The sequence below is a fragment of the Perca fluviatilis genome, chromosome 13 (genome assembly GCF_010015445.1).
Source record: "Perca fluviatilis chromosome 13, GENO_Pfluv_1.0, whole genome shotgun sequence".
Classification (NCBI taxonomy): Eukaryota; Metazoa; Chordata; class Actinopteri; order Perciformes; family Percidae; genus Perca; species Perca fluviatilis.
Window position 1 is genome coordinate 1075608 of NC_053124.1, and position 26822 is coordinate 1102429.

General features: G+C 40.7%; 1 protein-coding gene across 1 annotated transcript in view; it reads left to right on the forward strand.

The window, feature by feature from the left end:
- Positions 1–26822, forward strand: part of thsd7aa (thrombospondin, type I, domain containing 7Aa) — a 247220-nt gene that overhangs the window by 160763 nt on the left and 59635 nt on the right. The window contains exons 9-17 of the mRNA XM_039820834.1: positions 3239–3300; positions 3760–3834; positions 4835–4967; positions 11591–11694; positions 16964–17158; positions 17413–17679; positions 20820–20998; positions 21184–21189; positions 22176–22309. Of these exons, the coding sequence (XP_039676768.1) occupies positions 3239–3300; positions 3760–3834; positions 4835–4967; positions 11591–11694; positions 16964–17158; positions 17413–17679; positions 20820–20998; positions 21184–21189; positions 22176–22309 (1155 nt within the window). The remainder of the gene's footprint in view (positions 1–3238; positions 3301–3759; positions 3835–4834; positions 4968–11590; positions 11695–16963; positions 17159–17412; positions 17680–20819; positions 20999–21183; positions 21190–22175; positions 22310–26822) is intronic.

A 26822-nucleotide genomic window follows, 5' to 3' on the forward strand; every position in this document is an offset into this window, starting at 1 on the left:
ACATACTTTTACTTTTATATTTTCACTGCAGGACTTTTACTTGTAACTGAGTATTTTAACAGTGTGGTGTTTTTACTTAAGTAAAGGATCTGAATACTTCTTCCATCACTGCTGAGTGGTTAGGCCAAAACAAAATTAATAATCCCTAAAATAGCTCTAACAATTGACAAAAACTAATACTAGTTTTGAAACTGAAAACTCTATAAGGCTGAAAGCTTATCCCTTAAAGATTTAGTGCGTAACTTTTTGATATTAATGAACGTCCGTTACATTCAAGCCATTGCCAAATGAGTTGCTACAAAGCTAATTAAGACTATCAGCTCCACACAACTCTCTCTGGATTTCTCAGTAGGACTATGTTCAGAAGATTGTGGCGTCCGGTGACTTTCACTCACAGAAACTCCAGTGAAGATAATGACCTCTTCTGAAGAGTCCATCATGTTTTTTTAATCCTCCGTGTCCTCCTTGGCTAGTAGCAGCTGCGTGGAGGAGGGTGGGCGGTGCGCAATCACGGAAGGCTTGTATCACGTGGACGCGCCGACAGTGTTGTTGTCATTACTTAGAATTCCTCATGGGGGAGACAGAAACTACGCTAGGGCTGAAACGATTCCTTGAATAACTCGAATAATTCGATTACAAAAAGTCCTCGATGCAAAATGAATGCCTCGAAGCTTCGTTAAATCAGTGTTACCAACGTTGTATCGCTGACGGACGGTGTTTCCGCACGGAGCATTATTACTGTCGCACAGACGAGGCTCAGTCTGCTGCTGGCGACACTTGCTAGAGCGTAAATAGCGAGGGGCTAAGAGAAGAAACAGGCTGGAGAAAACGACAGAAAGTGTCCAAAGTTTGGAATCAGTTCAAACGTAATTAAAACTCTGTACAGTATGTCTACTGAAAAATCAAACTAGCTTACCACGATAATAGCACGACATCTAACTTAATCATCCATTCCACGAAGAGGACCGACTAAAGTAAATCACAGAGTCGTATGGACAATGAAACTACACCAAACACAACTACTACCAAAAACAAAGACAAGAAAATACGTAGTGGTGACCACGATCTGATGAGCCGACCCGTTGACTATCCCTTCGGAAAAACAGCTGATTGTTGCGCATCTCTCTCTCTCTCTCTCTCTCTCTCTTTTTTTTTTTTTTTTTTTCTCTTCTTCTCTCTCTCGTCTCTCTCTGTTTTTTTTTTTTTTTTTTTTTTTGAGAAACAGCTGATCAACGATCTAATAGCATAAATGTAACAGAGCTGTGTGACATTATAATCAAATATATAAATGAAAATAGGTTGAGTATAACTAATATTTACATATAGGCCTACTGTATAAACAGATCCGTCTCAGGTTGAAACTTGTAGTTCTGAAAGTTAAGTTGCACAACTAAATGTAATGTTTGTGTATGTTTAATGTATGCCTTAGTTTGAGGTTGATATAATTTGAAAAAAAATCTTTAAAAACAATGTAATATGGCACTTAAATGCACTTAATATGTTTAGTTTTTTGAGAGATGATATTGTAAGCAATGTAGGCAATACAGAAAATATAGCTTTTTTCCCTAGTTTGGGTTGTGTAAAAACGCAAAAAAAAAAATCTGATTAATCGATTGATAAAGTGCTAGATTAATTGATTACAAAATGAATTGATAGCTGCAGCCCTAAACTACCACCATAGCTTTAAACAGATGTAAGAATAGTTCTTGTAAATGCAGGCAAATCCACACAGCGTGAGAATAGTAAAGTCTTTCTGCACCCTTACCGATAACTCCTGAGGTGGTGACATAATTACCAGTGCTTCAGTACCAATGCTTCCATTTGTAAAAGTGAAAGGTAGCCTTTCTTTTTGGTTGCAGACTTTGTTTGCACATGGCACGTTGTGCCGTTTAGTCTCATGGTTAGTCTGTTGTTACTGGTGTCTGGCAGAGGTGTTAGCTGATGAGTTGTTTTAAGCATCTGGGTTTGTTTCCCCCCTGAAGGCATCTGCTGGGAACGTGAATTATCTATTTATTTATTTATTCAACAGAACGGGAGCATTATTCTGGCAGCACAGCAGCACTACGAAGGCAAACCCCCCAGCCCCCATGCTGTGTATGGAAATGAATCTCACTTTTTATTCACGCGCTTACTCCAAAACCAACACATGCTGAGCCGTGAGCCTGCAGCCTTGGGACACACTTTCACATCAATGGAGGGAGTGGCACACACTTTCACCAGCAGCACCAGCTGTGGCCAGGATGTGAGGATTGCCACCAGTAAACATAAATGAGCATTAGATCATTCAAATGCATTAGAATGATAAAACAATGAAATATGTACGAGGATAATTACTAGGTGTTGTTAGAATGGGGTAAAAACTGTGATAAGTTAAAAAATATATATTTTTGAACGTGTGCGTGTAGCAGGTGCAGATTGACGACAAAAGGATGAATCTGGTGCCACATATTTTAATTTTCAAAAAAACTTTCTTTCTTTAATTAACAGAAGAAACAATATCAGTTGCACTGTAGTTTCCACAAGCCTAATGGCTGCCAACGTTAACAGACGCTTTTGCAAAACTAAACACAATAATAAAACCAAAATGTCCCTCAGCACATTCTTATTTGAACACGAAATGCACTGCATTAAACACATACATGATGTCACATGAAACATGAAAACATGAAACACATGAAGTCCTGTTGTTTTTTTTTATGGGGAAGGGATTTCAATTTTTGGGAAAGGGTTACGTTTCGGTGCAGACAGGCAAATCACTACTAGTAAAAGGAAATGCAGACTTTAGCCTATTATAATTTGAGATGCAATCCATCCAAAACCATTCTAAAACAACAACAGTTTGGGCCTATTGTTGGGAAAGCATTGGTGTATTGCAAATGTATCTAAGGTGTCCCTAAGGGACTTATTTGGCATTGTTGGGTTTACACTGACATTCCAAATTAATAATGACCAAGGGAATTAACTTTTTTCACCTCACTTTATGTCATATGCTTTGGTTACCCATTCACCCACCCCTTGTCTTCCCTCCCTGCCTTTCCTTTTTTATGTTCTTTTGTTAACTGGTCTAAAAATACCTAGATAGGACAAAAACGTGCTCTGGTTTATTGGCATTTCTTTAAACCAATCACAATCGTCTTGGGCGGCGCTTAGTGCTGGACACAGCAATGGTGCCTCTGCAAAATAGCCTCAAGAAGGAGTGTGATGAGAAAGATTAACATAATTTGATTGCCGGTTTTAGCTCAGAAGATGTTTCCCAAAACGACCAGAGTTTAGAATGCCAACACAAAGAATGCGGAAGGTGTGGGATATCTGGCTGAAAATGACGGACATTCGGTGGAACCTCCTGCGGCACCGGAAGTATCCTGTAAATTAAACGTCGTCGATATAGACTACATTGCCACTAGAGGCAGCTTGTCAGTTAAAGTAAAATATACTGCATGTTGTATTTAGGTATTAGGTATCGTCATAACAAACAACTGATACTGTATGTGTTTTTGGGAGGATAATCTTGACTTTGACCTCCTAGTCTTTGGTTCATTTTAAATGTAATGAGCTGCAGTAAAAAGCTAAAACATGAAGAAGAAAAAAACACTGCACATTAAGAATGGAAGAGCCTTTCTTCACGCGCCCCCTCTCAAAAAAAAACACCCCTACACCACCACAGTCCCTCACGTAACCCAGTTCTTTGTTCCACGAACCAGCATCCAGCTTCTTTCAATTCAATATGTACTTTGCGTGTGTTTGTCGACATATCACCAGGCCGCTGTTTCCGCAAGAGACTGTATCATAATACCCAGGTTGCGAGTGGGCCCTGCCCATCAACGTGTCAACCAGGTAGCTCTTTGTTGGCATTACTACACACTGTGAGGCCCCCCCCCCCCTTCGGCGTTACAAACGAATCACCAATTGCACGGTTTAGAAAGGGAATTCAATGTTCAAGCTGGTATACTGAATTAATGAAACAGCACCAAATATGCTGGCATTTGATTATTTAAAAAAAAAAAAAAAAAAAAAAAAAAAAAAAAAAAAAAAAAAAAAAAAAAAAAAAAAAAATTTTTTTTGGTCATGTTTAATAAATGTAAATACAGTCAGTCTTTTCTAAAGAAAAATATCAAGAACATTTGTAAGGAGCGGACTGTGAAAGCTATATATACATAGGAAACCATAAAATTCATCTCTGGATGGATGGATGGATGGGACAAGCAACTCTCAATGAAAATGCTATTGACTTTTCCAGCCCATACAAAAAAACATTTACAAACAGTTACTGATTGGTTTGGGTTACACTCAAACAAATTGCTCCCAAATTTAAACCGGACTAGCCACCTGTACAGGGTACTCTACCTACCCCTTGCCCAATGCATGCTGGGATAGGCTGCAGGCTCCAATGACCTTGAAGAGGATTAGTAAATTTCTGTTCAGGATTGGTATCTACAATATGGTATGGAGCATGGCCGTCAGCATTTCCAGTCATGGTATTCAATATTCAACTTGATTTTATCAGCCTCCCTTTGAAGGGGTCCCTTCCAGCAGATGGTGATCAAATAGATACATTACAGACAAATGAAGACCAAGTTTCATTACATTTATTCTACATTGACACATTTATTGAAATATGGCCAAGAGCAAACAAAAGACAATCCTGTTCCAGTACCTTTTCAAATCTGGGAAACGTTGAAACTTAAGATAAGACCCCAGCATTGTTTACCCTGCTGCTGCTTTTTTTTACATTTATCCTAAGTTGCTAGTTTATTAGGTACACTTAGCTAAAACTAGGTACTAAAATGTACATAACGTATATACTGTATGTGTGTTTTTTGGTGTCTTTGCATAGGTGGTAACACCAAGAAGAAGCAGTACAGGAAACGTATTATCATCCAGTTACCAGCCAATGGGGGACAGGACTGTCCTGAAATGCTGACTCAGGAGAGAGAGTGTGAGGCTCCATCTGTCTGTCATGGATATAGGTAACTGGTCCTATTCAACATAAACACCTGCACACGTTACGCACTGACAACCTCCTTGTTGTAATTACAAGTAGGAGTTATTGTATGGGGATTTTGTGATGGCTATGATACTGGCATGGCCTATTTTTATTCAATATTTTTAAATCATGCCACGTATATGGACAGGCAGAGGGGAAATGCACTGCTATGTGGATATATTTCCTTTCATTTCTGATGGTATGGTAGACATTTTATAGTGTGAAAAAGAATTGGGTGCCCAGATACAAAATGACATATTGGAGGAGAGTCTAGGTTATATTTACATGTGTTTTAAAAAAGCACGTAATTGCTTAATACAGTTTACAATTATAAACAGATTACACTATTCCAAAAATAAATTAGATTAAATATTTCCAGAGGTCTCTCCTGCAAATTTTTTTTAACATTTTTTTTTAAAGAAAGAAATTTCCCAACGCTGAAATTATTTTGTGAAATTATGACAGAACTGATGGGGACACTTCAACTTGGGATGTTGTCATTAAAAATGAAAACATTTTGAGGAAATTTGACTGCAGTTTGGGGTGTGGTGGTGGGGTGGGAGGTTGTTTATGTCTGGTTTAATTATATACTAACAGCTAAAAATATGAATCGGTAAGATTTGGGTATGTTATGCTTGTAGAGGCCTCTAGCCCTGCTAAGCCCTGCTGTGCTCTGCAGTGCCCTGCTATGCTCTCCAGTGCCCTGCTACATCCTGCTATGCCCTGCAGTGCCCTGCTACCTACTCTATTTGTAAAGTGTCTTGAGATAACTGTTGTTATGATTTGATACTATTAAACAATAATTAAATAGCCTCAAACAGCTTGAGCGGCTGCAGAGGTCTGGTGAGATAAAATTTCTAACCCAAGGTTTTTTTAACCCTCATTCCCTCCTTAAAAAAACTTACTCTCGACACCTTTGTGGCAAAAATGTCCACTTTCTTTTTATAAATCACTTAAACAACTTCTAAATTGCTCAAAACTACCAAACATTTAATAATTTTCTGGATTTTAACCCTTTAAATGCCAGTTTTAAATCTTTGAAGTAACAATTATTTATGAAAAACCCAACAAAACATTAATTATTTTCCATAAAATAAATCATAGGGGAATGGGGCTTTGGTGGTGATTAGAGGCTTGGATATGTCAAAGATAAGCAACAAAACTGATTTGATTGCATTAATACTTTTTATGTAGTTCCATATACTCCCTCTGGACACCTTCGAGGCAAAAATGGCCCCATTGACTTCCATTATAACCACATGTTTTGATCTCACTGCCTTTACAGTATAAAACCATGCATTCTGTAATGTCAGCATTTCATTTTGTACAAAAGTGGTCATATTTAACATTTTTAAAGTATTTCACCAGATTCAACCATTTTGCCCTTGTTGGCAGATGCATGAAGTCATCGTATTTTTGCCAGTTATATTATGGAGCCGTGTTTGTGTATGTTTGTGTGTGTTTTGTGTGTGTGTGTGTGTGTGTGTGTGTGTGTGTGTGTGTGTGTGTGTGTGTGTGTGTGTGTGTGTGTGTGTGTGTGTGAGAGTTTGCGTAAACCTGTAAGCAAGCAATGATCATTTTAGGGCTGAAAAAAGGCATCTTTTGAAGGATGCATTCTGTGTCTTTGAAGACGTGCTTGAATAAAAACATTGTCTCCTGCATTTGCTGTAAACTGGCGCTTATCATTTCAAATTGTTTGTGGGACATGGTGGCCCTGAAGACTGGTCTCCCACTATGGACATCCCACTATGGCTCCGGGTGGATTCCCCTTTGGACCGGTACACACCAGCCAAGTGTTAAGTCCCATGTATGTTCAAAACTCTTGAGCATCCACATCACTCCATCCTGAGATTGAACACCTCCCGTGTAGGTTTGTCATTTCCTGAATCAGCTGGATCATGTCGCAGGGTAAGAAAAGGTCGAAAGAGGATGCCACATCATGGATTCTTGATATGGCATATCTCGTGGGCTCTGACATCATGCCGGTCGGTGCTTGAATATTAGCGCAGCGTCTCAGTATTATATGGAGACCAGACTTGCCAATTCTTCACTGTCCATTCAATGTTAGGATGGACAGGATCTTCAGTGTCCTCTCCACTTTCAGAGGAAGGGTTAGAGGCACTCACAGAATTGGAGGACACCAGTGACCATTTTGTCAGACTCCAGAAACTTGTGTCATCTTCAGATGAGTCCTGCAGTTGGCTGGAAGATAAAGGCTCCTTCCCTTTGCTCCAGGTCTTTCTCCTTCTCTAGAGCCAGGTGCATAAACACACTATTAGTTGGTTTTGTTTACAGCAAATGCAGGAGACAATGTTTTTATTCAAGCACGTCTTCAAAGACACATACAATGCATCCTTCAAAAGAAGCCCTTTTTTATCCAGATTTACACAAACTCTCTCTCACACACAGACACACATGCATGCACGCACACACACACACACACACACACACGGCTCCATAATATAGCTGGCAAAAGTAAGGTGCACTTTTTTCACCACTAAAATTATCATTGTTTGTTTACAGATTTACACAAACTCTCTCTCACACACAGACATGCATACATGCACGCACACACACACACACACACACACACGCATACATACACACACACACACACACACAGACACACACACACCCACAAACACAAATATACACACACACGCACACACACACACACACACAGAGCTCCATAATATAACTAATTTCATGCATCTGCCTACAAGGGCAAAATGGTTGAATCTGGAGAAATACTGTAAAAATGTTAAATATGGCCACTTTTGTTCCAAATGAAATGCTGAGATTACAGAATGCATGGTTTTATACTGTAAAGGCAGTGAGATCAAAACATGTGGTTATAATGGAAGTCAATGGGGCATTTTTGCCTCGAAGGTGTCCAGAGGGAGTATCTGGAACTACATAAAAAGTACTAATGCAATCAAATCAGTTTTGTTGCTTATCTTTGACATATCCAAGCCTCTAATCACCACCAAAGCCCCATCTACATATTATTCATTATATGGGAAAAAAAATCATTTGTGTTTTTTTTATAAATAATGACATACTTCAAATACATAGACTGGCATTTAAAGGGTTAAAATCCTGAAAATGACTGAATGTTTCGTGGTTTTGATTAGGTTAGAAGTTGTTTAAGTGATTTATGAAAAAAAAGCAGAAACAAATATTGATATATGATGATTTACAGTTTTTCTCAATTGCTTAAACACATTTGCCCACTCTGACATCACATTTTCAAAACAGTTAACACACAGGATAAAACTGAAGCTCAATGGCCAAAATGACTCATTTTGTTAGCAAAATGCTCTAACACTCACAAAACATTAAAAGCATGCAACATAAGCAAATATTTCCATCAAACACCACAACTTGTGGTCAAATTAATTTATTCTTTCAATCAATCATTACACAATGGACAACAAAATACAAAATACAGCCATCAATATGAAATATGACACTTCACAAACAGAAAAAAGAAAAGAAAAAAGCTACCAAAGGAAACTTATGGGTGGAAATACCTTTAAAAAAAAAAAAAAAAAGATATATTTTATCTTTCACATTTAGTCCATTTGTTCTTGACGATTATGCCACAGATTCTCATCAACATCGCATTGAATGTTTTCCCTTGCAATGCACCCAGGGAAATACCTTCTTGCATGGCGCATCCATCCCTGGCAGTCCTCTGCACCTATTGCCAGGCAACTAGCATTCATTGCCTCCAGGAGGGGCATCTGCTCATATGGCCGGTGATCATACACCTTCCACCTCCAAGCAGAGAAGAACTCCTCGATTGGGTTCAGAAAAGGGGAGTATGCAGGAAGGAATTGCATCATAATACGAGGCTGTGCTGCAAACCATTCGTTCACAAGGCGAGAGTGATGGAAAGCCACATTGTCCCAAATTATTTCATACAGAGTCATGCCAGGCCTCAACAGCCCTCTCTCTTCGGGTGGAATCAGTATTTCTTTCAATGAATCGAGAAATGTGATGAGGCGTTCTGTATTGTATGGGCCAATGGTTGGTATGTGGCAAAGGACCCCATCATTGGAGATGGCAGCACACATGGTGATATTGTCACCCCTCTCACCTGGCACTGTGACAGTGGCCCTCTGCCCAATGATGTTCCTCCCGCGTCTCCTCACTTTGCAGAGGTTAAAGCCGGCTTCATCCACAAAAATGAATTTGTGATGTGCCCCTTCAGCTTCAAGCTCCATTATTCTCTAAGAAAAAGAGCAAATTCATAAAGCAAATTACAGTATTCCAGTCGCATGTAACTATGGTAAACAAGGTATTACAATAACAAAATCTGTACCTGCACATACTGGAATCGTGCCTCCTTTACGATGTCAGAGTTTCTTTGAAATGGAACTCGGTACAGCTGCTTCATTCTGACATGGTGTCGTTTAAGGACTCGATCTATAGTTGCCAAACTCACACTGTTTATATTTCTAAATGCTCTCTGATCTGCAATTACTGCTGCCTGGATTTCACGCAGTCTGATTGCATTGTTTGCCACTACCATATCTACAATGGCAGACTCCTGTTCAATACTAAATATCTTTCCTCTGCCACCAGTGTGCGGTAATGTGTGGATCCTATAAAGTAAAAGCAAAAAGCATGTCAAAATTGACATTACTGTATGACAGTCACATAAATGGGATTGATAAAACATCTGCATTACTGTAGACACAATTTGTTCTGCTAACAGGGCAATACAGTAAAGCTGAAATACACAGTGGTGTATACATTACAGTAACACTGTGAATTACCTGTTCTCATTCCGAAAAAGCCTGACAATAGATGCCACAGTGCTCCGAGTCAGAATGGGCTGGACCCTTTGTCCAGCCTCTCTAAAGGACAAGCCATGATTGATGACATGGTCAATAATTGTTGCCTGAATTTCATTTGAAACTTGAGCTCGATTTTGTCCTCTTGCTGCTGCAGCTCCTCCACCACGCATACGGGCTCCTCTTCCTCTGGCCCCTCTGCCATGGCCTCTTACTCTATTGCCTCTTTGATCCATGCTTGCAAATAGCAACACAAAGGTGGCATCTTTTATAGATGGATGAGGACTGATTGCTGATTGAAGAGTTGTGCAAATGAGTTTCACACAGGTGCATAGAGTTTTATAATTATGCAAGTACTTTCTATCAGCTGTGAATAGATGTTTTCCTTTTGTTCAACACAGTGAATCCAATAGAGTTCGGGGTCTTTCAATGAGATCTGTGGTAACTGTTTTGACAAAGGGTGTGAAAAATGTGTGAAACAAATGAAAAAGTATTAAAACATTTGCAAGAGAAGACTTCTGCTGTGCTAATAATGTGATGATGAAGATAAAGTTTCATTTAGTGTGTCTTAGTAAATGAGAAAAACTGTTTTTGTGTGTGTGGACATTTTTGCGACAAAGGTGTCCAGAGGGTACAAAATGAATCATTTAAGTATAAAAGACATGTAAGAGTAAAAAACACTGGATTTAAAAAATTTGGCTGAAAAGAAAGGTTCCTACAAAATGTCATGCCATAAGCAGTAACACAGCAAAAATGATCACAAAATGAAAAAAAAAAACTTGAGAAAAATGTACAAAAATGACCGAGGAGGACATGAGGGTTAAATGTCAAAGTTGTCTTCAGCCTTAACCGATGCTGACAAGTGACATACCATCATTTCTTCATTATTACTGATCTCTTCCCATGGGCGTCGCTATGTAGCCTACTTGCAACACACGGCAGGTGTGGCCTCAAATGAGAAGAAAAGAGAGTTTTTTTCCGCAAACAAAACCGGCTGAACCAAATGCAAAACCTATTCATTTGCGGGGGAACCTATCAGGTTCAGGTTGTGTCGCCGAACTCTAGATAGCAGTATGGGTAACCATCTTGGAATAATTCGTAAAGGCTCCCAAGTCATAACAACGAGGCATTTTCCTATTGCGTCCACTGCAAACATGGTCTCCAGAGCATGGACCCTTGTTTTAATTGGTGCATTGCCATGATATTTCTCACATAAATACATGGTTCCATCATGAAAAACTGAATATCATGATCTCATGACCTTTTTTATCTTGCTATCCTGGGGTCTAAATCAATTGAAGCCTGTGGGTAAGTTCGGGCAGGTAATTTGAGTCCACCACTATACTCACATGGCATACTCTTGCGCTCTTTGCATATGGACCTGGTTTATGGATTGTGACCTGTATGCATTGAGTCTATGTTCCTGTAGGGAGGAATTTATTATTGTCACTCCCACCTGCCGGCAGTACTTTGCATGGCGTTTCCTTGTGGGGAGTAATGAAATCAGAGCCTTGACACCAAATATCAACTCTGTACATATTCTACATTCACATTAGCCTAATCCATTCCACATGGAGTTGGCTGACTGAACTTTAAATGTTTGTCCTACTAGCAGCAATGCTTTAAGAATAGCATAGATTATCAGTGTGTTGTTTGCTAAAGACAATGCTTATGAACAGTGCATTTTCTAAGGTTTGCTAGCAAGGCATTCAACTTGTATTGTTTTTTTCTATTTGGTCCAAGGAATAAAGCTAGCAACTATCTACCCCTCCCTTCTCTGATTCTTATACCTCTTCTTTTTTAGGTGGAAAACCCACAAGTGGCGGCGATGCCAGCTGGTTCCATGGTCAGTTCGTCAGGACAGTCCTGGAGCTCAGGAGACCTGTGGACCGGGCCTGCAGGTTCGGGGTGAGGACAGACACACACACAGATTACATAAACCTTTGCATCTTATTTACTTCTCTATATGAACACATGAGTTAACCCTCTTGTTGTCCTCAGGCCAAGTTTGTCTAAGTTGTGAAAACATTTCTACATGAGAAAAATGGGTTTCTTGCAACTAAATTGCCCAATAATAAAATGAATGGTTCCATACAATGCTCTTCTCAAGTAAGATTAATGATCAGGTCACTATTTTCATTGAATTGTGGGTGTTTAATTCAATTTTATAGCATTTAAAAAGAAAATGAAATGGTTTCAAAACAGTATCCTGACTAAACTTTGACATATCTGTTATTATCCATCAACATACGTTCCTCTAATAATATTCCTCTTAGCTTTTAATCAAAATAATTCATAATTGACAAAAGGGTCATTAACATTGAAAAAAAAACACCCAAAAAGTGTTAATTTTCAACTTTGAGACAGGAGGACAACTCAGTGGTTAAACACGGCAGGAAGGACAGTTTAACCAAAAAGGCATTAGACAGTGCTGAGATGTGGTTTTCGTGGGGATCTGTGACCACTGATCTGATTCTTCCATCTACATGCTCTCTTTTCAAGAGCCTGGAATAGGGAAGTTGGCATCAAAGCAGTACCTGGGGGCTGCGTACAGCTTGAATTTCCGATAATATTATTCAATTCAATTCAATTCAATTCAATTTTATTTATAGTATCAAATCATAACATAAGTTATCTCGAGACACTTTACAGATAGAGTAGGTCTAGACCACACTCTATAATTTACAAAGCCCCAACAATTCCAACAATTCCAGTAATTCCCTCAAGAGCAAGCAGTGCGACAGTGGCGAGGAAAAACTCCCTCTTGGGAAGAAACATTATGGAACTGAAAGGAGGGATGTGAATGTTTCAGTTTAAGCGTAACAGAGTCTCAAAATCTCACCTTCTCAACTTAACAACACCGATAAACTAAAATAAAGTACGGCTTAAAATGCCAGGGTGTCCGGTTATTCAGAGGGTGGGTAGGGAATCTCAGAACAAAACATGTACTATTCCTTTAAGGTGACTTGCTGACTGTAACACTACTACCTGTGGCCTGAGGGAGAATTGAGGCAGACAGTTGTCTTGTTATCAGTGCACACACTCCGACTCCTATTAAAGTCTCAGAGACAGAGGCCATTATCTGATTCCAATGATGAGCATCCTGCTCCTCCATCTCGGGAGGCTCTTGTCATTATATACCATTACCTGTAATAGTATACTCTGAGCTGGAGAGACACAATTCAATACGAGCCTCTTACTATTCACCCACTCACTCAATACAACGTGTGGAAGGCAATAGCCAGCATAAAGCATTTGCCATGAATGTGTGTGGTGTGTGGGATAAATGTTGTGGGTATATGATGACTGGATCTTTATTGTTATCATATTGTCACCTGTGTTTTCTTTACCATATGGCAGTTTGAGTAAGGCCATTTGTTTAGCCATCTAACCAGCCAACGGTTTATCACACTCATAAGACTCAAGCCAAGCCAATGTGAACTAGCACATGCCACAGTACATCTCCCATTGGTCATTTAAACCATTAGCGAACCCTCTAAATCTTGTATGTACATTGATCCAGGGACGTCTGTGGGTTGAAAGGTTGAAATTCTGTTGGACTGGACAACCACACATATTCACAGCTGGATTTACTTGGGTGTGTGGACCACTAATAGACTGCAGTGGTGGAATGTAACCCAGTACATTACTTAATTACTAATTATAGGATCTTGTATGTAACTTGAGTATTTCGATTTATGTACTACTTTATACTTATACTCCAGTAGAATGTATAAGGGAAATATACTTTTTCTCCAATGCAATTATTTGAAGGCTACAGTTACTTTACAGATTAAGATTTTGTGTAGACAACCTATGATGAGCGAATGAAATACGATGCATTGTTACACATAAAACTAACCAGCAAGATATTTCAAATTAACCCCAGCTACCAGGGATATATTGCTACTTACATATACAGTACAGGCCAAAAGTTTGGACACACCTTCTCATTCAATGCGTTTCCTTTTTATTTTCATGACTATTTACATTGTAGATTCTCACTGAAGGCATCAAAACTATGAATGAACACATTAATACGTTTTTATTAATAAGGGAAAAAATTCCACTAATTAACCCTGACAAAGCACACCTGTGAAGTGAAAACCATTTCAGGTGACTACCTCATGAAGCTCATTGAGAGAACACCAAGGGTTTGCAGAGTTATCAAAAAAAGTAAAGGGTGGCTACTTTGAAGAATCTAAAATATAAGACATGTTTTCAGTTATTTCACACTTTTTTGTTAAGCACATAATTCAATATGTGTTCATTCATAGATTTGATGCCTTCAGTGAGAATCTACAATGTAAATAGTCATGAAAATAAAGAAACACATTGAATGAGAAGGTGTGTCCAAACTTTTGGCCTGTACTGTACATGCATCAATAACCATCCATCCATCCATCTTCGTCCGCTTATCCGGTATCGGGTCGCGGGGGGAACAGCTCCAGCAGGGGACCCCAAACTTCCCTTTCCCGAGCCACATTAACCAGCTCCAACTCGGGGATCCCGAGGCATTCCCAGGCCAGGTTGGAGATAGAATCCCTCCACCTAGTCCTTGGTCTTCCCCGAGGCCTCCTCCCAGCTGGACGTGCCTGGAACACCTCCCTAGGGAGGCGCCCAGGGGCCGTCCTTACCAGATGCCCGAACCACCTCAACTGGCTCCTTTCGACGCGAAGGAGCAGCGGCTCTACTCCGAGCTCCTCCCGGATGACTGAGCTTCTCACCCTATCTCTAAGGGAGACGCCAGCCACCCTCCTGAGGAAACCCATTTCGGCCGCTTGTACCCTGGATCTCGTTCTTTCTGTCATGACCCAGCCTTCATGACCATAGGTGAGGGTAGGAACGCAAACTGACCGTGAAATTGAGAGCTTTGCCTTCTGGCTCAGCTCTCTTTTCGTCACAACGGTGTGATAGATTGAATGTAATACCGCACTCGCTGCGCCGATTCTCCGACCAATCTCCCGCTCCATTGTCCCCTCACTCGTGAACAAGACCCCAAGGTATTTAAAGTCCTTCACTTGGGGTAAGGACTCATTCTCTACCTGGAGAAGGCACTCCATCGGTTTCCTGTTGAGAACCATGGCCTCAGATTTAGAGGTGCTGATCCTCATCCCAGCCACTTCACACTCGAACCGATCCAGTGAGTGCTGAAGGTTACAGGCCGATGGTGCCATCAGGACCACATCATCTGCAAAAAGCAGCGATGAGATCCCCAGCCCACCGAACTGCAACCCCTTCCCACCCCGACTACGCCTCGATATCCTGTCCATAAATATTACAAACAGGATTGGTGACAAAGCGCAACCCTGGCGGAGGCCAACCCTCACCTGGAATGAGTCTCGACACAGCTCTCGCTTTGGTCGTACAGAGATTGGATGGCCCTGAGAAGGGACACCCTCAGCGCCTGTGAGCGTAAAAAACATCCTTGCAACTTTCAGCCGGCGAGCCACTGGCCTCACCGTCAGGAAATATCGTGTGATATCAGGTCTCGCGATGCAACGAATTGCTACACGGCACTGCACACATACGCCCATTCAGGAACCAGCTAACAAGGTAGTGATGGAGTTTTTCACACTATCGTCATGGCTGAGCCGGCAAAAAGAAGCAGAAAGCTAGGAAAGCATTGTCGGAGGAACAGACAAAGAGGAAACGGCAGACTGACCGAGAGAGGAGTCAGACACGAGTAAACGTAGGAGCTGCCAAATATCTATTCTGAAGCTGTAGGGAGAGCTCAATAGAAAAACCTGCCAGCAAAAAGCCAGAAAACAGCGAAGAAATGGCCAAAACTGCATAGCGCCTCTTTAAATTAATCGCCAACTGTTATGATAATCGCTTATTCTAGGTTTGGGTAAGGCAATATTCTCTCTTAAATGTGAATATGTTCTAGTTTATTCATTCCTCTGTGACAGTAAACTGAATATCTTTGAGTTGTGGACAAAACATTTTAGGACGTCATGTTGGGCTTTCTGATCAACATTTTTCACAATTTTTTTACATTTTACAGAACAAAGAACAACTAATCGATTAATCGAGAAAATAATCAACAAATTAATTGACTATGAAAATAATCGTTGCAGCCCTGGTATAATACTCATAAGGGGCATGGGGCTGCATTATACGATCTTTTACAGTACTTCTAATGATTTAATTTGATACTTTTGAAAACGTTGAAAATATGTACATATTTTTACTTCAGTAACATTATAAAAGCCAGACATTTACCATTAATTAGGTATTTTTACTGGGTTGTATTGGTACTTTTACTTACATAAAGTATTTGAATACTTCTTCCACCATTGCTATAGTGCAATGAGAAGTGGGGGCGCTATTGTCAATGTAGACGGGTTTTGGCCCTTTTACTCAATCAGTGTAAATGGATGGCAATGGCAATGTACTACAGACCTTGCAGCTCACACCTCGCAATAGTTCCTGACGTTTGCCTCCCCACTGTTACGCTTTGGGTTCCACTTTCGCATGCTCCCTGGGTTGTCGGGGGCGACTTGCGTTGGGGGCGACTCACACTGGGGAGGCTTGGACCCCGTCATAATTGCTTGAAGTTCTAGTCATGAAATTTGGTTTTACAAAAGTCTTCATAGTTCAATAAATAATATTAACATTTTTAAATCTATAATACTTTATAGATTAAGTTCTAATCTAACAAATCTTTCTAATAAATTTAGAAAAATTTCTCTTCTGTGTTCTTTTACATACATATGAAATTATTCCAAGGGACATACATGGGTCCACGGTATATTCCTTATCTTGTAAGGGCTTAAAAAAGATTGGCTCCGTCACTCCATGCTAACATTCTATGTTACACAACCAACATAATTTTCAAAGTGAGAACATTTCTCATCAGCTATAAAACTGAATACATACATTCTAAATGTTAAAAACTTCAAGGTACGTGTTATTATGGAGCGTCAGACTCAACAATCTACCTCTGTCGGAGGTCTGTCGGAGTCTGACGCTCCATAATAACACTCCAAGTCGCATAGAGCACGTACCTTGAATTTTTTAACATTTAGAATGTATGTATTCAGTTTTATAGCTGATGAGAAATGTTCTCACTTTGAAAATGATGTTGCATGACTCTCACTTTCTCAACATAGAAGTTGACCACCACCCACAAAATGAGAAGTCATGAAACTCTATTTGCTCCTTTCCCCTTTAGCTGTTTCATGCCGGAAGCAGGATGGTGGTCAGGCAGACGTTGAAGCTTGTCTTAAGTTTGCCAGCTCCATGCCGCCTCTCACACAACTCTGCCAGCTGCCCTGCCAGGAAGACTGTCAACTCAGCAGCTGGTCCAAGTTCTCCTCCTGCACAGCTGATTGTGTGGGCGTCAGGACCCGCAAAAGGATGCTAGTCGGTGAGTGACACACTTCAATTTAAAGCTTCTTATATATACTATTTGTCAATTTGACTGAAAGGGCTCCAAACAACCCTGTTCTTTTCTATATGAAGATTATTACAGTTCCACAGGGTACTGCCCAATCCAAGCAGGCTTCTACTGCCAGCCACTAAGCAGCCTCAGTGTAACAGCACAGGGCTCCATGTCTTGCACTAGGACCAATAATCATAACTTGCAAAAATTTAAGTAGTTAATACGTTTGTTTGTTGCAGGGAAGAGCAAAAAGCGTGACCAGTGTAAAAACAACCAGATGTATCCCCTGAGTGAGACCCAGTACTGCCCATGTAACAAATACAATGCCCAGCCTGTGGGCAACTGGTCGGACTGTGTGCTACCTGAGGGCGGTCGCATGGAGGGTCAACTGGGCATGAAGGTCCAAGGTGACATCAAGGAGTGTGGCCAAGGATATCGTTACCAGGCCATGGTGTGCTACGACCAGGACAACCGCATAGTGGAGAACTCTCGCTGCAACAGCCATGGTGAGTTTCCCATGCTCAAATTACCTACTAACTTTATGGTTCTGCGGGGTCTCTATGCAGAGCTTACGCTGTAGCCTACGAATGTGGCCTGAGGTTTATAATTGTGCATTGGTGTCGTTCTAGCGTATCTCTTTAAGAGAATAGCAGAGCCGGTATGTGTGTATGCTTGGGGAGTGTGTGGTAGAGCGAGTGAGAGAGTTACAGGGATTAGCTTCGGTGCGAGTAACGGCTCCAGAGGTGTAGAGGGAGAAACAAAGTGTCTCCCCTGTGCTTTCTGACCACGGTCGAAAACCCTCTCATTGATTTCATTATGTGTATGGAGAAGGAGAACCCAGAAATGAGTAGGGGGAAATGCAACGCAACCAAGCCAAGCAGAGCAATCACAGTTGTTGGGTCTGCATTGCCACAACGTGTATTTAAATTTTTTGAGAAGTTCACGTCAGGCTACGAAATGGAGTGCGCTGTAGGGTCCGGATCTACACGTACCTACGGCGTAGATTAATTTGATTTTGCATCATCCGTAGATAAGTAATAAGTAAATAAGGATTGCCCAATGGCAACTGTCCAGTGTGCCATGTATTTTGCCATACAGAAGGCCACAAAAGATGCACCTGTTGTGTTCTCTAAATGCATTTTCTTATTTTGGAGGACCTTTTGGATAGGACCAACCTTGTTGTTCTTGACAACCGATTGGGATGTAATGAGACTGGTGTGAAATCAACAGCATTTTGTTGTTTGTTCAAATGTCTAAAACAACCTATGTCTGCATTTTCAGACTAGCCACTTTTGGTTGTAAGAGTACTGTCTGTTCTTAAAGGTCCCATGGCATGAAAATGTCACTTTATTAGGTTTTTTAACATTAATATGAGTTCCCCCAGCCTGCCTATGGTCCCCCATTGGCTAGAAATGGCGATAGGTGTAAACCGAGCCCTCGGTATCCTCCTCTGCCTTTGAGAAAATCTGGAATCTTCCCTTTATGATGTCATAAGGGGAAAGGTTACCCCCCCACCCCCTTTCTCTGCTTTGCCCGCCCAGAGAATTTGGCCTGCCCATGAGAAAGAGAGAGACATCATGGATTGCAAACGAGCAAAGTGCCAGTTGGTCAAGGCAGCACCCCCACCCTCCACCTTGCCACCCTCTCTCCTCCTCAATAGCATTTAAAGCTACAGACACAGAAATGGCACATCCTAAGGAAAGCTTACTGTGGGACTGGCTCTAGTGGATGTAATTCTGCACCAAGGCTGAATTTTGGGAAAGAGACTTCAGATACAGTATTAGGGGACCACTAAGGTCTATATAAAAGAGACTTCAGATACAGTATTAGGGGACCACTAAGGTCTATATAAAAGAGACTTCAGATACAGTATTAGGGGACCACTAAGGCCTATATAAAAGAGACTTCAGATACAGTATTAGGGGACCACTAAGGCCTATATAAAAGAGACTTCAGATACAGTATTAGGGGACCACTAAGGTATATATAAAAGAGACTTCAGATACAGTATTAGCGGACCACTAAGGTCTATATAAAAGAGACTTCAGATACAGTGTTAGGGGACCACTAAGGTCTATATAAAAGAGACTTCAGATACAGTGTTAGGGGACCACTAAGGTCTATATAAAGAGACTTCAGATACAGTATTAGGGGACCACTAAGGTCTATATAAAAGAGACTTCAGATACAGTATTAGGGGACCACTAAGGTCTATATAAAAGCATCCAAAACCCAGCATGTCATAGGACCTTTAAAGAATAGCTAATACCACCACAAAGCCTTACATAGAGGAGAATATGGGGATCTTGGTTGTCACCCTTTCTCCTTCCAACACTCAACTTTGATTTCTTCAACCAGGACCACCATCTTGGCCTAACCTCAACAAACAGACTAAAATAGAATTGTATAAACAATAGAGATGACAGATTAGAAAATTATCAAATGTGTCTATTTTGTAAGGCTCATATGGGTTGTTGTGGAAGGCACAGACAATCAGGCTATTTTTGGATCTAACGTATCTGAAAATGTTGACTTCAGAGGAGATGAAGCCTAAAATAGGACACAGCTTTATACTGCAAATTGTCTCCACAATGATCTTATTTTTAGTCACGCTGGGATCTCTATGCAGAAGAGAACGACTTTTTAATTTTAACTCACTGAAATGGACCACACTTGTTCTTCGGAGACTTTGGCTCGGAGGCAGAGTGGTCAACCCCTCAACCACAAGATTGGCAGTTCGATCCCAGGCTCCTCCGACAACATGTCGAAGTGTCGATTTATAGCTGTCCACTGCTCTTAATACTTATGATGGGATAAATTCAGTAATTGAATTTCACTGTATTGTACTGTCAATTTTACGTGACAAATAAGAATAAAGTTTCATTTTTTTTTTTTTTTCAGTGAGAAATCTTCAAATATTTGGGATGAATCAGCCTCTTATACTGATCACATTTGACCCAGCTCAGTGTCAGTTATCAGTGCGTCCTTTTATCCAAGCTCCAGTGTAAATTCAATAATCAATAAGGGGAACTTGGGAATGTATTTGCTGCCAGCAGCCCAAATCTGTCAGGCCACTTTGCGTCAGCTGTATTAAGATTCCACATTATATTCCAACACAGGGAGAAAAGGGAATTAAGAATCACAGTGCTGTCGCATTCTGCACCTTAGCCTTGGAAAATATAGAACACATCAAAGCACTGGGGGAATGAGCGTGTCTGTTTGCTCATTGAGAATTCCGTCTTGTCGTGAGTCAAAGCTTTGCTCCCAGTATGGGGCTGCTTGATGGTATCTGGCTGTAGCTGTTAAAAGATACTGGACTCAGAGTTGGTACTGCTGCTTGCTTTCTCTCAGATTTAGGAGTCTTTGATTGCTTCTCTAATGCTAGAGAGTATTGTGGAAGTGACATGATGAATGTTTGCTCCTTTTTGCGGATGGATGTTTCTTCTTGCTACGGCTGAAGATCAGTGATGTTGGATTTGTTTATTGAAGGAGTCAGGGAAAGCACTACATGGGTAAATCTGGAGTCACCATCAGGGAGAAATAGCGAGAATGCTTTCATGCCTGAGAAAAGTTTCCGATTGGCATAAGAAAGTTGGTTGTTATTATGTTTGGATATGTTAGTTTGTTATTATGTGATTGGTTACAGGGTACATTGAGGAGGCTTGCATCATCCCCTGTCCGTCTGACTGCAAACTGAGTGAGTGGTCCAACTGGTCGCGCTGCAGCAAGTCCTGTGGCAGTGGGGTCAAAGTTCGCTCCAAGTGGCTCAGAGAAAAGCCCTACAATGGTGGAAGACCATGTCCTAAACTGGACCATGTCAACCAGGTGAGAGAGGTCTCACTTTAAACTGTGACAAACAAATGCTTGAGGTTTGATGTGTTTCAGTATTTATTACCATTACTGTACCTTAAATGTATGTATATTTCTGTTTAATTCCTCAGTACAATAATCTGACTTAATTATTTTCTGTTGTTCCTTTTTCTTCTTTGATGAATGGATTCCATCCACAGGCTCAAGTAAGTACACCGTTTGTGTTTTTAACCCATTTATGTCGAACATATTTTTTTTACTTTGTCTTCACTTCACTTCTGAAATGTATTTTTCTTGTGTTTACTCAAATTGTTAAAAAGAAAACTATTAATGATTGTCTAATTTAGCTTGGATTTTAATCTGATGAATCATTGTTAGTCTAAAAAAATTCTTCAGATTTTAAAGTGCTCATATTATGCTAATTTTCAGGTTCATAATTGCATTTAGAGGTTGTACCAGAATAGGTTTATGTGGTTTAATTTTTAAAAAACACCATATTTTTGTTGTACTGCACATTGCTGCAGCTCTTCTTTTCACCCTGTGTGTTGAGCTCTCTGTTTTAGCTACAGAGTGAGACATCTCACTTCTGTTCCATCTTTGTTGGGAGTCGCACATGCTCAGTATCTAGGTAAGGACTACTAGCCAGTCAGAAGCAGAGTATGAGGGCGTGCCCTGACAGTACCTAGGTAAGGACTACTAGCCAGTCAGAAGCAGAGTATGAGGGCATGCCCTGACAGTACCTAGGTAAGGACTACTAGCCAGTCAGAAGCAGAGTATGAGGGCGTGCCCTGACAGTAGCTAGGTAAGGACTACTAGCCAGTCAGAAGCAGAGTATGAGGGCGTGCCATGCTAGCAGCTAGGCGAGCATTATAACATGTGTTACAAAGTGACCACGTTTGTCTCTGAAGTAAAGGCTGGACTACAATAGAGCTGTTTGGAGCAGTTTGTGAACAGTGTTTTCTGTTGGAGATGGTAAGTCCCTTTGGGGGGACTTTGGGCTTTTTCACTTTTTAAACCTATAATGTGCACAAAAAGATACATAACACAATACAGGAAAGGGAAAAAGCCAAAAAAGGATAATATGAGCACTTTAAGGACACATACAAAATTCAGTTTACACCTTTTTTGTGTTTCTAAATATACATTTCTTGTACAGAATCCGACATGTAAGTGTGGTGTTTGTGTGTGTCAGGTGTACGAGGTGGTGCCGTGCCTCAGTGACTGTGGCCAGTATGTCTGGCTGGCAGAGCCCTGGAGTGTGTGGAAGGTCAGCAATGTGGACCTAAAGGATAACTGTGGTGAAGGTATTCAGACAAGGAAAGTCAGGTAAGATGAAACCATGTCTACTAGGCCTGTTTCAATCTGCATGCTGGTCTATACTTGTGTTCTCATAAACATTTGCAACAAAGACTGCATTTAGCCAATTAAGCCCCAAATGCCCAGAAGTGTTGTTTACCCACTTGCTTTATCAAGGATATACTGACTTGTGTGAACTTTGGGTTTACAAATATCCCAGCATGCACTACGATGATGGAGGAGAGCCAAACTCACAGCTGTTACTACAGTTATTTTCTTTCAGATGACAAAATTATACATTATGTCATCATTTTACTTTTTTGTGATCAAATGTTATTGTCTTTTTGGGCACAACATATACAGAGTATAAATACCGATAAAATGACTAAACAAGCAAAAGCAGCAAGAAAAAACTATCAACAGAAAAAGGGGTGAGGGTGGCAGCTGAGGTTAAAGCATTTAAATCTATAGATTATCAAGGGCAGCTATTATTTCCATCAATAATCGTATTGTCTTTTGGCATCCTCGGTTTATCTTTAGCTGTAATACATTCCAAATTTGCTACTCAGTTAAAGGCCAGACTCCAGTAAATCTGCAAAGAGAGACTCTGGGCTTTTTTTGCAGCTATAAAGCCTGCAAACAACAGCTTACGTTGATTAAATGTAAAGGCTGAAATGTGGTTTAGAAGACCGAGAGATGGATTTGGATCATAGCTCAACCCAGTCAAGTCTGATAGAGAATTATTAACACATATAGCATATGTAAACATGTCCCTGGAGTATTTACAGAACAAAAAGTACAGTTATTGGAAGTAACTACAGTACACACATTTTATAATGTCTATAAAACATACAGTGGGGCAAAAAAGTATTTAGTCAGCCACCAATTGTGCAAGTTCTCCCACTTAAAAAGATGAGAGAGGCCTGTAATTTTCATCATAGGTACACTTCAACTATGTGAGACAAAATGAGAAAAGAAAATCCAGAAAATCACATTGTAGGATTTTTAATGAACTAATTGGTAAATTCCTCTGTAAAATAAGTATTTGGTCACCTACAAACAAGCAAGATTTCTGGCACTCACAGACCTGGAACGTCTTCTTTAAGAGGCTCCTCTGTCCTCCACTCGTTACCTGTATTAATGGCACCTGTTTGAACTTGTTATCAGTATAAAAGACACCTGTCCACAACCTCAAACAGTCACACTCCAAACTCCACTATGGTCAAGACCAAAGAGCTGTCAAAGGACACCAGAAACAAAATTGTAGACCTGCATCAGGTTGGGAAGACTGAATCGGCAGTAGGTAAGCAGCTTGGTGTGAAGAAATCAACTGTGGGAGCAATTATTAGAAAATGGAAGAAATACAAGACCACTGATAATCTCCCTCGATCTGGGGCTCCACGCAAGATCTCACCCCGTGGGGTCAAAATGATCACAAGAACGGTGAGCAAAAATCCCAGAACCACACGGGGGGACCTAGTGAATGACCTGCAGAGAGCTGGGACCAAAGTAACAAATGCTATCATCAGTAACACACTACGCCAACAGGGACTCAAATCCTGCAGTGCCAGACGTGTCCCCCTGCTTAAGCCAGTACATGTCCAGGCCCATCTGAAGTTTGCTAGAGAGCATTTGGATGATCCAGAAGAGGATTGGGAGAATGTCATATGGTCAGATGAAACCAAAATAGAACTTTTTGGTAAAAACATAACTCTTCGTGTTTGGAGGAGAAAGAATGCTAAGTTGCATCCAAAGAACACCATACCTACTGTGAAGCATGGGGGTGGAAACATCATGCTTTGGGGCTGTTTTTCTGCAAAGGGACCAGGACGACTGATCCGTGTAAAGGAAAGAATGAATGGGGCCATGTATCGTGAGATTTTTAGTGAAAACCTCCTTCCATCAGCAAGGGCATTGAAGATGAAATGTGGCTGGGTCTTTCAGCATGACAATGATCCTAAACACACCGCCCGGGCAACGAAGGAGTGGCTTCGTAAGAAGCATTTCAAGGTCCTGGAGTGGCCTAGCCAGTCTCCAGATCTCAACCCCATAGAAAATCTTTGGAGGGAGTTGAAAGTCTGTGTTGCCCAGCGACCGCCCCAAAGCATCACTGCTCTAGAGGAGATCTGCATGGAGGAATGGGCCAAAATACCAGCAACAGTGTGTGAAAACGTTGTGAAGACTTACAGAAAACGTTTGACTTCTGTCATTGCCAACAAAGGGTATATAACAAAGTATTGAGATTAACTTTTGTTACTGACCAAATACTTATTTTACACCATAATTTGCAAATAAATTAATTAAAAATCCTACAATGTGATTTTCTGGATTTTTTTTTTTTTTTTCTCATTTTGTCTCTCATAGTTGAAGTGTACCTATGATAAAAATTACAGGCCTCTCTCATCTTTTTAAGTGGGAGAACTTGCACAATTGGTGGCTGACTAAATACTTTTTTTGCCCCACTGTAGTATAGCCCCTCTGGAATCAATCAATTGGTGTGCTCAATTCTTTTTTAATGTATGTAACCATATTGTATTCCAATCCAACCATAAATCACAAGCTCTCTATCCCAGGTCTTCATTACAAGCAACACATCAGTAGTTACCCCAATTTAATGATTATACTGTATAATCTTGAAAACAAATCATGAGAGCTTCCAAATGGATTCACATATCTAAATAAAGGATGATCAGCCAGTGAAGACTGCCATGGCACTTCATATGTCTTGAGAGACAATGTTAATTGTAAATATGAGAAATGAGAGGAAGGGAGAGGACCCTATACATCTGATTTCATAAAATGACAAACTACAATGCCCATCAGTGTGTAAATGTCTCGGCTAGACCAAGACATATTAGAGAATTCCTGATTGAAAATGAGAATTGTGGGCGCCTGAGTAGCTCACCTGGTACAGCGTGCGCCCATGTTCACTCCTTGACGCAGCAGTCATGCGTTAAACTCCAGCCTGTGGCCCTTTGCTGCTTCTCATTCCTCTCTCTCTCTCTCTCTCTCCTTTCATGTCTTCAGCTGTCCTATACAAAAAAGGCCTAAAAATGCCCCAAAAATAATCTTTAAAAAAAGAAAATGATAATTGTTGCAAATGGGTATGGATGTATGGAATATAAAGGTCCCTAAATATCGGTCAACAGAATTCCAGACTTTAATGGAATTACAGAAAATACTTTCAAATCTTAGTTAGAGGTTCCTACGGCCTGTGCCCACATATGCCAGATCCTGAAGCCTGTAGAGTTACTCTTCAATTTGTTTTCATGCTAATTTAGAATCATGATGAAACCATATCCGAAAAGACACTTAACTGAAAGGCTCAAAAAGAAAGCTTAAAGTAGTGCTTACTTGAAAATGTCCTTTTTTGGAGATGGGAGCCCACTGAGCCACTCTCAGGAGCTGGTCAGCGACTCGTATCCTTTAACGTTATTAGAGAGCGAGTTCTGCTGCTTGTTGTATAACATGCGACAGTGCACACGCATTTTAGAGAGGATGTTAAGTTGGGATTCTGCATGGAAAGCATTTTGCTACAAGATTCGTTATTTATCCACACAGTTGGCATGAATGAAAAGTGAAAATATAGGTCGCACAGCAAAGGGGGATAGTTTTAATAGACTGGTCTGATCTGAGAAGAATCTCCTCAACAACTTGAAAATGCGTCTTTCACAGTATTTTCTACTTCATTCAACGGATGATATTACCTTCTTAGTGCATAAGAGATGATGATTGAGGTATTGAATTTTTAGCTGTTCAGGCTGTTCATGTTTAACCATGTGCTGCAGCCTTTATGTTTGTCTGACGGTATTCAATTCAGACTTGTGTCGTGTTGGAAGTTATACAGAAACCTTACAGGTCTGACATTGTAGGATTGCCGTGCGTATGGCTGGTAAACGTGCCTCTCTAAAGGCGTGCTCACTAAAAAGCCAACAAATATAACAAGCTGCAGCAGGCTAATCACCCCTTTACCTCTTTTCAAATAATATATAATGTTAAGTACTGTCTTTAAGTATCTGGTAGTATTGCTTAAGGCTCTCAGCAAATATTTCCAGTCCAGTGGAGTCATCTCAACAAACCTTCATCAGATTTGCACTTTGCTTCTCTGGGTAAAGTCCCTGGCTGCCAAGAAACGCAGGCTGTGCTTTAGCTTCAGTTCCTGCAGGGCTTGCATCAGCTCGCGGAACTAGTGCCGTTGCTTGATAACCTCAGCTGTGTAATCTGGGAAGATTAGGACTCGCTGTCTGGTGTACTCCAGGGTCTGTCCTATTATCATCTCTTTCAACTGGTAGTTGTGGATCTGGGAAATGAATGTGCGAGGCCTGGCTCCCTCGGCGGGCTTTGGCTGTTGGGTGAGGTGTGCATGATCAATGACTGGAAGTGAGACTCGCTCTGCAGCCCGGGAGAAGGGCGCTGATGAACTCCCCTTTTCTTCTTATTCTGGGATGCCGAAAATGTTTATGTTGTTGCGGCGAGAAAAGGTCATTAGCTTTGGCTTGCAGTGAAGTGTTTTCCACTTGTAGCTCATGTGCAGTTTTCTCCA